Source organism: Drosophila sulfurigaster, chromosome X, assembly GCF_023558435.1.
Source record: "Drosophila sulfurigaster albostrigata strain 15112-1811.04 chromosome X, ASM2355843v2, whole genome shotgun sequence".
Taxonomy (NCBI): Eukaryota; Metazoa; Arthropoda; class Insecta; order Diptera; family Drosophilidae; genus Drosophila; species Drosophila sulfurigaster.
Window position 1 is genome coordinate 32,169,156 of NC_084885.1, and position 10,919 is coordinate 32,180,074.

General features: G+C 41.8%; 1 protein-coding gene across 1 annotated transcript; it reads right to left on the reverse strand.

The window, feature by feature from the left end:
- Positions 1-1,887: 1,887 nt before the first annotated feature.
- Positions 1,888-7,352, reverse strand: LOC133849164 (nose resistant to fluoxetine protein 6). The gene is made up of 8 exons (XM_062285071.1): positions 6,798-7,352; positions 6,362-6,728; positions 6,207-6,268; positions 3,874-4,189; positions 3,600-3,816; positions 3,344-3,531; positions 2,322-2,793; positions 1,888-2,257 (listed from the first exon to the last, which is right to left on the reverse strand). The coding sequence occupies exons 1-8, from the start codon at positions 7,183-7,185 to the stop codon at positions 2,027-2,029; spliced, it is 2,241 nt and encodes a 746-aa protein (XP_062141055.1). The 5' UTR covers positions 7,186-7,352; the 3' UTR covers positions 1,888-2,026.
- Positions 7,353-10,919: the final 3,567 nt, after the last annotated feature.

Consider the following 10,919-nt stretch of genomic DNA (forward strand, 5'->3'; position numbering starts at 1 on the left):
CTTATGATTGTATCTTATATTGAATATTATTTCTTTTTCCTTTTCATTTATGTTTTTATTAATCTATTCATTTCATTCATTCATCTATTTTATTAATCTATTCATTCACTTTTTACAGGGTATTGCTGAGTCACCCACTGCTCACATGCTGCAGCACACTCGGGTTATGTTTATTCATTTGCTTAACAATTAACTGCATATAGTTTTAGTTATGCCCGAAACATGTATCAACTTGTCCAAACACTTACACACAGACACACATACACATAAGTATGATCTAGTATTAGGTCGTTGTCTCAGGTTGATTTTATAACTGAATTACCAGCACTAACTCCGAGTCTAATTCAAACTATATTTTAGCTGCAACTCCAACTGTGGCTTTGGGCAATGCAAACTACTTCAAAGTCGAGAGTCGAGATTCGAGATTCGAAAGACGTTTGATTGAAATCCATTAACAAGTAATTTGTAGGATTGCGACTCTAACGACGAGGTTGCAATTAATCGTGTTTTATTTCACTTTTAATTCAATTCAATTCGTTTTATTTATTTTTTTATTTTTGAATCGATTCCATAATGCGACTTTTGTTGCCGCCCCAAAATGCGATGTGAAAAGCCAATGAGCAATAATATGCCCAAGGAAAATCAAAGTGTTTCTGAGGGGAAATTCGAGATTACGTCACACAACGCAGCACTAAACACAACGGAAATTGGAAATTGAAAGTGCCAAGCGAAAAGCGAAATGCGAAAAAATGGTAAAAAGTCATAATAAAAGTAAATCTGGTCTGGAATCTGGAATCTTGAATCTTGCAAGCGCCGCTCAGTCATCCATCCACATGAGAGCACTCGAGACTCAACGTCTGCAACAGCCTCGAGTCGTTTACTATGCGCATATCAAAGACAACAGCAACAGCAACAGCAACAACTTTAACAACAGCGGCTGGAAAATTGCAAATTCGCGTTTACTCCAATTCCACATTGAGGCGAAAGTGTGCGCCTATCGAATGCTCTGTAAGTTTCAACATTTGGTTACTGTCAGTAAGTACTCAATATTAAGTTTGAAGTCAGCTTATAAATCTTGCTTTAAATTAAAGTCTAAAATACCCCACACTGGAAAATAAAAGTTTTAAACTCTAAGTTTTGTTCTTAGTACTACAAATTTTGGTTTAACAAGTTCGTCAAGAACATGCAATTCTTAAGGTTAGGAAAACAGATCTTGATGTCCACCAAATTTGATATAAGACGCAAGTGCTTATTAATAACAAGTAAGAAAGCTACATTTGAGTGTGCTCGACTGTGAGATATGATGTGTATATCAATGAAAGCAAAACTGTGCGGTATTAATCTTAGAATATATCAAGTAGTTTCAAGATTTTGTACTCTTACTAATAAAAACTTGCGTCTTATGTCAAATGTTCACCAAAACATGTTTTCTAACATTAAGATTTTCATGTTCTTGACGCACTTTTGAGACCAAAATCCTTAGTAACATACTAAGACCAAAATCTTCATGCTAGAACTTTATTTTCTATGTAACTGTTGCTTTAAGGTGCAATTTCTATATGTCTGTAGAGAAAAACGCATAATATAAAGACTATTCTTTAGAAATTTCCATTAAAATATCCGAAGACACTCTTAATGTTAACTTTAAGTTAGTCAGGTTTACTCAACAATATTCTTCAATGAATTATCTTTTTTCTGCTAAATTTTTATTGACAGCCAGTTTAAAATCACGTCAGGATTTGATATGCTAAGGAAGACCCGGCAATCAAGTAAAAAGAGTTCTGCCAGATGCTGAACTGGAAGAATAAGCCAGAATTCTACGAGAATTGCAACTGTAAGTTGTGATATAAGTTGACACAATTATACCCTAAAGTTCACCCAACATTAAACAGAATTATCCATTTGTTATCGTTATACTTAGGTTTATTGCCTATGACAATGTGAATACTATGTGAATATCTTGTGATGAGTTCCAGCTCATCGATGCTCCAGCTGCTGTCATTGGCTTCGTTTGGATGAGAGGCACTTAGGCTTCGACTAGGTTTTGCTGCGAGACACTAGATGGCGCTGTAATTACACTCAGATTAACTGTGGACGTGGCTGCATTTGGCGCCTGAGGTGCTGCAGGTGTTTTCTGCCGGTCTCGTAGCGTTGAAAGCAACTGCATTTCCAGTCGCACAAAAGGTGTTTCCACGAAGAGAAACATAAACATCGCAACGAGAATGGTGATGCCAAAGTCCGACCAGAAGCGTAGAATCTGCAAGCAAAGAAACCATCAGTAATCAGAAAGCTACGAGAAGAGACAAAAGTCATTTACTCACCGCATCGTAGTTGGAAAAGTGCTGACTTGTGCGTATGCGAGCCGTGTTGATGGTCTCGACGAGCAGATGCCAGATGTAGAGGCAGTAGGAGAGCTTCGAGATGGGCTGCCAGAAGGACCAGCTGAGCAGCGTATTGATCACACCTCCCAGTCCGCTGTGGCACGCCCAGATGAGCCAGCACAGACCCAAGGACCACACAATGCGACTGCAGCAGATGTAAAAGGCGCCAGCGAGGGGCGTAATCGCCTCCGCATTTGGCTGCGTGAACGGATAGACAATCCAGATGACGAGACACATGAGGGTGATGGAGACCAGCCAGAGAAGCAGCACTAGCCACCAGGGCAGTTGACGACGTCTGCCCTTCTCGTTGTGCAGGAAGTAACCGAAGAGTAGACCAATCAGCCAGGGCGTAGCACGAGCGTGCGTCGTGTAGTAGATCATCCGCATCTGGGGAGAGTCTTCACCCAGGTTGCTGATGGAATAGAGAGAGATAGAGTGTGTGTGAGAAAGCAAGTGTCAAGAAGCCGACGAGTAAGAGGGCTTAGGAATTCAGGTAGTCAGGAAGTAAAGTCAGAAAGTTGAGAACTGTATGATAGACAGGAAGACAGGAGGACAGTCAAGAAGTCAATTCATTTAAGGATGATTCGGAATTACGGGAGATATGACTTCCGTCAGCCCAGAAGTCAATTCAGTAAGTAAAGAACGGTCAGAGAGTCAGGAACCTAGACAGCATTTTAGGGACCGTTTGAGACTTAGTCAGGAATTTAGTTGTGAAGTGAAGCCAAAAAGTTGGGAACTGTGTGATGGTCAGGAAGTCGGGAATATGACAAAAATTCAGGAATTTTGAAAGGCGAGAAGTCGACTCAAAAAGTTAAAGACGGCCAGAGAGTGAGAAATCTAGACAGAATTTTATGGATCGCCTTAGAGTCAGGAAGTGCGGCAGTCAGGAATTCCGGCAATCAAGGAGTTAAACAGACAACAAGTCAAGTTTTAAAGTGTGAGGAAGTCTAAGCAAAACTTACCCGTTGCGGTTAAACACCTGCAGGTCGTTGAACATAACAATGCAGAAGACACAGGCAAAGAGCAGGACAATAAGCAATAGGATGCCTCCCGCAGCACGTCGGCGCCAGCGCCAAAGTGGCCAAAGGAGCAATGGGGAGAGTAGGAACAACTGCATGTCGACGGCGAGGTACCAAGAGTGACCCAAGCACTGTGGAAATTCAACACATGAATTAGTACCCTGAACCCAAAGATCTATGGAGATATTGTGCGACTTACCATGCGACCAGCGGCTGCATAGTTTTGCACATAGAGAATAGTTGCCCACCAGGTGTCACTGCAGAGTTGGCTGGAACCGGTGAATTGCTGCCAGAGCGGACCGTTATCCAGCCGAGGAAAAAGCGTCATGAAGAAGAGCACAGCGACACCGAGAACTGGGGTAAGACGCACAATGCGATGAAGATACATCAGCGGGATATTCAGCTTGCCCGATTGACTGCAAGACGAAGGGGATTATTCAAGGGATTACTCGCTCAGGGTGCACTTCACTTACCGCTCCAGTTCACGGAGTGTGGCCATCACAAGCAGCGTGCCGCTCAGCAGGAAGAAGGTGTCCACAGACGTTGTTCCGCTCTGCAAGATCATCGAATATGGGGTTTGTGCCCAGGCAACAACCTCATAGTTGTTCACATTTGGTGAGAGCAGCATGAACATGTTGTCATGGCCGTAGATGATCCAGATGATGGTCAGACAGCGTATGCCATGCAGGCAGGGAATCACATGGGATCCAGCTACCCTGGACGTCGTCTGCATCAGGGATCGCAGGTTCTGGCGTAGCGAGAAAGCTAATAGCAGCTTATTATTGACAGCTGAAAAAAGAATAGAAAGGCAGAGTTATTAAACTGATCGAGTTGAAGAAGCCTGGAAGACCGAAGAGCAGGGTGTAGAGCAATCCCGACATCCTGAGGAATTGAAAGGGATTCAACTTAATAGTATTGGAAGGTTCGGAAGAGTCAAGTCACGGAATAAGGTAAGTCTACACATCATTAGATTAATCAAATGTCCGGACTGCGCAGAAGACTTGAAACATGCGAAGAATTCGACGTGGCAAAAACTTTACCCGATGAAGACACTTGTTATAAAACAATCACTGAGGACTTGAGGATAACTAAAAAAAATTTGAGTAGCTTTAAATAATCGTAGAAAATAGGATAACTTGGTTTGAAAACAGCGAACGGATTTTACACAGAAGACGCCACGTTGAAAAATGACATTATAACTGACTGAAGAATTGATATTGACTGGAGAGCGAACGAGAGAGGGAGATGGGTTTATGATCAGGCGAGGAGTTGAAACGAAACAGAAATATTTGCTCATAGAGGAACTAAATAGTAGTATCTCTAAAAGTCATCAGCAGAGAGAGTGTAGCGAATAAAATGGCGAAGGTGTCTGGGAAGATTTGGTAGACCGAGAGAGGGAAAGAGAGAGAGAGTGAGGGAGAGGGATGGACTTATGTGAAAAGTATAATGCGGAAAGGAGACGGGAGATCTCTTAAAAATGATCGAGGCTACAGAGTGTACAAAAAAGCTTATAACAAAGGGAGGGGAACGGGAGGACTTAGAAGTCGAAGAAAAGAGTTGGAAAGAGATGGATTTATGGGAAGCCAAGGTGTGGAACAGGGATAGATATAGAAAGAGTGCGATTGGATTATAGAGAAGCTGAAGAGAAGTTAATATCTCTTAAGATCATGAACGCCAAAAAGAGAGTATCAAATATTTCATGAGGTTGCTGAGAAGACTTGGAAGGAAGAGAGAGATGAACTTAGGAAGGTACGATACACCACGGAGAAGATACGTGGTCAATACCTAATACTATTTATAGAGTCAAAGAGTCAGATCTCTTAAAAATTGTCCATGTCAGAAAGACTATATTGAATAAAATGTCGGAGACGACGGGGAAGATTTGGAAGAAGAAGAAAAGAGTTAATATAAAAGAGAGAGATGGGAAGATTGAGACTTCTTCGAAGATAGTTATTTAAAGGAGAGCATAAAGGAGACTACAGACATTGAGCGGACAGACACAAACACAAATTGCATTAAGTAAGAGAGTTATAATTAAAGAGTGAGACAGACATATGGCAAAATTTTAACATCAGAACGAGATAGATTATACGATACATATAGACACATATATACAGAGTTGTTGAACAACAAGATCTCTTTAAAATAAAGGAGAGACCTCGGCAGATTAAAAACACTGAAGACTTATAGCTAACAGAAAAGACAAATGGATTATACGAAAGAGTGAGGGAGATGAACTTATGGCGAGTTGTGATTGCAGGAGTAGGACAGAGAGAGAGAGAGAGACAGAGAGAGGGAGACAAATAGGTTGAAGTGATTGCATAAGGTAATCATGGAATTTTAACTAATGAGCATATTTTTGTGGGTATTTTTTTGGGAAGTCACCTTGAAGAGGAAGAAGAAGAAGAAGCTGAATTGAAATTGCGCAGTAAAAATTGCAAAATGATTGCACATTGAATTTGTGATTTGTGAGTGAGGTTAGGTTTGTTAGTTTGGGTTAGATTGTGCATGCGAATATGCGAATAACTCACTCTATCAGTCAGTTGCAGACTTGCTTCGTTTTCGTTTTCGTTTTCATTTTCATTTCTTTTAGTTTCATTTTGGAAATAATTCAGTTTATAGAGAAGGCATAGGTCGTATAGATAAGCCAAGTGAATTTAATGCTCGTACTCGTATTCGTACTCGTACTCATAAATATCCAAAAGATAGCTTTCTTCTGGCAGCAGAGTCGCGAGCGGACTGAGTTCGCTCTCTCGCCCCCGCTCTCGCTCTCGCTCCCGATCGGGGCGAATCTTCAGCAGCTCACCTTGAGTGTAGTCACACAATGTTCCCAGCAACACGACCAGGACGATGATCACAAGCAACGCACTGTAGAGGCAATCGAATCGAAACCGAGCGAAAAAAACAATGAATTAGTCATTTAGTTTATGGCCTGGGAGCGTGGATAGAAACGAAACTTACATGGCAAACCAGTCGAGTCCGGTGAGGGGTTCGCTCTGCTCCAGGCTGCAATTCTCCTCCACCACCATCGCTGTCTGTGGCATCGCCTCAGCGTCCTCGAACAGTTCCTTGAGGTATTCGCCCAGCCAGCGATTCAGGAGCGTTGCTCGGCAAGTGGCTGGAATGCAGGTGCCAATCTGAACGCTCAGCGTTTCCATGGCCTGAGGCAGCAGACTCTCGAATTGAATGTGCGCCAGGCAGTATTTACTCTGGGTGATCGATCCCTGTTGCATCTGTTCCGGCAGCTTTAAGCACGCATCGTAGTTGCCCATGTCGCTGAAGTGGCCATAGAGCAGACCGTGCGGGAACTTTCCCCACGCATCGAGCACTGTTCGATTGAATGAGGTGAGTTCTATATGTGACCGTGATCATGAGCTCGCACTCAGGCTTGACTTACATTTCAGGGCAGGCAGCGACTTAGTCTCGGCAGCCTGGAGCAGCAACCGTACCTGGGCCACACACAGGACATCGTTCTTATCAACAGAGGGGGACAGCACGGTCTCGTTGTGCGCCTGCTGAAGCACCTGGTAGCCAAAGTTACTGCGTTGCAGCCAGGTGAGCAGCTCCTGCTGACTGTATCCTTTGGTGTGAGCGGGGACAAGCAACAGGAGGAGCACTCCTAGAGTGAGTAGTCCTTGCTGTTGTCCCTGAGTTCCTTTCCCCTTACAAAGTGCAAGACGTCCTTGACCTTGTCCTTGCACTTGGCCCTGTCCTTGTCCTTGTCCTTGCTCCATTGACCGCTTGCGTGTTTGTGCCAATTGTAGTCGAAGGTTTTCTAATGCCATGGCCGTTATGAGGCATTAGTCGCGACGCGATTCATATTTATACGGCCGTAACACTTTTGAGCTCTTTACTGATATTTTTCTAATCGCCATCGAGCGTCGAGTACGCGCATTCATTGTGGAGGAGCCAGAGAGCCAAGTTCCGAGTGCTGAGAGTCGTCATGTCAACCCGATCCGATCCGACTCGCATCGCATCGGCATCGAGTCGAGTCTTTGATAACCGCACACCCGCCCGCCTAAGGTTTATCTTAGACTTAGCTAACACACGATGACGCCAACGACGACGACGCCGACGAAACACATTTTGACGCTATAAAATTGGTGCATTGACCGATAGATACTCGCGCACACGGGCATCTAATTCAACAATTCAAAAATACCACCACACGACACAAACATATCACAACAATGATCACAGCACACGCGGGGGGATTTTTGCGTCGCCACCCCTTCGCGCCCTCCCGCCAGCCCACCAACCCACCTACTCACCTGCTTGCCCATCAATTTCAGCAAGCTACAAGCTACAAGCTCAGCTCGGGTAAGCTCCGCTCTCTCAGCGTCCCACCGCGTCGTGCATATGCTCGCATCGCCATTAAATAATGAGCGAGCACTCAAGCGAGTTAGTTGAACCCGGAATTCTGAAAACATATCTATTATTTAGCCACACACTCCACAATAATAGCGTGAACATGCTCAAAGTGGGTGGCAAGCTGACCTTGAGCGCGTCAAGTCCTGAAGGGGGAGATAGAGGGACACATAGGGAAAGTGGGATACCGGGTATCCTGAAGTCGAGCACATACTTTCGTTGAGTCATGTATTAGCCAACTACTGAACAAACTAGTGTGAACTACCGTGCAAATGATTGTGCGGGGAGCTCTTCGAATTCGCGCAATTGGAGATAGAGGGATAGATAGGGATAGTGATAGTGACATACCGGGTATGCTGAAGTCGAGCACATACTTTCGTTGAGTCATTTATTAGCCAACTACTGCACAAACTAGTGTGAACTACCGTGCAAATGATTGTGCGGGGAGCTCTTCGAGTTGGAGATAGAGGGATAGATAGGGATAGGGATAGAGGGATGCCGGGTATCTTTAAGTCGAGCACATACTTTCGTTGAGTCATTTATTAGCCAACTACTGAACAAACTAGTGTGAACTACCGTGCAAATGATTGTGCGGGGAGCTCTTCGAGTTAGAGATAGAGGGATAGATAGGGATAGGGATAGAGGGATGCCGGGTATCTTTAAGTCGAGCACATACTTTCGTTGAGTCATTTATTAGCCAACTACTGAACAAACTAGTGTGAACTACCGTGCAAATGATTGGCGGGGAGCTCTTCGAATTCGCGCAATTGGAGCAATAACCGATAACCGTTGTCATAACAATCGACTCACGTCCCACCTCCCGCCTCCCACCACTCCCCCTTCAACATTATCATACGGAGAACAAGTGTTTGTGTGTTGCTGAGCACTCTCAAGTTGCCCGGTTTCTCAGTTACGGTTTCGGGTTTGGGGTTCGGGTTCGTGGAGTTCGAGTTCGTGATCGTATCTAACGATGTTATAACGATGGGTTCGACCTTGACGGCAATCAAAACAGTTAATACAAGCTATCGGCGCTGCCAGATGGTTACACGCTTTAATGGGCCGAAGCTTGCAAAGCTTCAAAGCGAACGCACGAGCTAAACAACCTTCAACCCAATATCAAAACAACAAACGAGAAAGCTCACAAGAAGCTTTCGCGAGAAGCTTCAAATCCTCTCCATAGAGCAAATGAGGGAGGGGAATGTTTATGATGAAATTTGTGATTTCACTTTTCGAGTTCATTCAACTTGAAAAAACTACCTGAATCAAGCGACTCTGTCAAATACTACGCAATTCACAACTCTCAACTCACATTTACTATCAGAGTGCGAGACGGATACCAAAAGTTTGCCAGCCCTTGACCAAGTAACATTCCAGCACCAAGGTCTTGCCTTAAACTTGAACGCGATGCGGCACAAAATTAAGTAAATACAATTCGATAAAGATTCGATATACTTCATTCAATAGATTATTTCTTAAAAGAATGAAGTACTCCTAATAATGTATTACGAGTTCTTGTTATATTTACTATATATTATTGTACATGCTTAGCATCATTGGCATAATTATAGTAATTTAAATATCTTTTGGTATATACATATATAAGGTTTTCTAGCGACTTTAAAAACATTATATTTTAAATAAGAGTTTTTTTTTTATTTGTTAAAAGATCATAATATGCATATATGGATATTAAAAACCCGTTATGTAGTTTTGCTTCTATCGTACTGCTATTTCAAAGTTCACTAATGCATTAGGTTTTTTACGACTTTAAAAATATTATATTTTAAATATGATGAATTTTTGTTTAATTTATCAAAATAACAATAGATATTTAATTCATTAATCCCTTAGGTATTTTGTATATAATATTATTAATATGGTTTTGTTTCTTCTTTTTTTTTTAGGTGTTTACCTGAATTCGATACACGAAATGGAAAGTTGTATTTTCAAAAAGAAGGTAAGTTTTTATTTTTATTTATTTGCACCTTCACTAGATTTAAATTTGACTGTTTTAACTTTAACAACTTGTCCCTTAAGTTTTCGAGCCACCCTCGCAGTCTCTGATGTCTGAAGCTGTGCCAATTGTTTTGACTGAGTCACAATGTCAATGTGCTTACGATCGTCATCGTTATGTAACACAGCGTCGCCAACAGCTGAGTTGAGTTGAGTTACCATGTGCAGTAGGCTGTGGCTGTGGCTGTGTCAGTTACATTCTCATTCCAGTCATGTTAACAACAGGTAATTAACATATGTGTGAGAGAGAAAGAGAGAGAGAGAGAGAGACGAAGACAGGGCGTATTATGTAAATACCTTGGTCTCGAAAGTGTTTATGTTAATGCGCAGATCGACATACTAATACAATCTTATAATGTATTCGAGACAACTGCGAGATGGATTTGCGTATAATGAGTTAAATTGATTGCTTCACTCGACTCCAAGTGCGATGACCTTTTGAATCATATGCGAGTAGTGTTTCAGTTAACACACGAGTCTCTTGGGATTACCCGACTGGCCAAAGATGAAATGCGATGAGATGCACTTTAAATTCGTGTATCTAAAACAATTTCGTGTATCTGCGAGATGATCTAATAAATCAATCACAAACTTGTGTTAGTTTCTAGATAAATATTCTAACGCTTGCTTCACCTTGAACTTTTCTAACTTTTGTTTACAATTTTTGCCATCGAATTTGCATAAGAAACTAACTATGTTGTTTTCACAATCTTCAGCAAGTTCAAGGCTAAGTAAGATCTTTTAATACCTATGTAAAAGTTAACTAATGTGGAAATCGATTGAATCTTTTTTGCACTCTATAGAATGCATGTAGTACCTAATCAATACACCAACTATTTTCATATTTTCAGTATTTTGAGGTATATTAATTTGGTATATTTTTATACTGCTGGTAATCTGGTATATTTGATACTACCAATAATAGTCTTTGGTATATTTTTAGTTAAAAATTAATACCGCACTGTTTTGTTTTAAAGCTAACTATGTTGTTTCAATAATATTAATCAAGTTCAAGGCTAAGTAAGATCTTTTAATATCTATGTACAAGTTAACTAATGTGGAAATCGATTGAATCTTTTTAGAATGCAGTTAGCTTTTTTATTAGCGCTTTAGTCTTGAACTACCCCCATTTTAGATT

Coding starts and splice junctions, on each gene's coding strand:
- LOC133849164 (XM_062285071.1), bottom strand. CDS start 7,185: ATGGCATTAGAAAACCTTCGACTACAATTGGCACAAACACGCAAGCGG. Junction 4,190..6,206: donor ATTGTGTGACTACACTCAAG/GTGAGCTGCTGA, acceptor TTCTTTTTTCAG/CTGTCAATAATAAGCTGCTA. Junction 3,532..3,599: donor ATGCAGCCGCTGGTCGCATG/GTAAGTCGCACA, acceptor GAATTTCCACAG/TGCTTGGGTCACTCTTGGTA.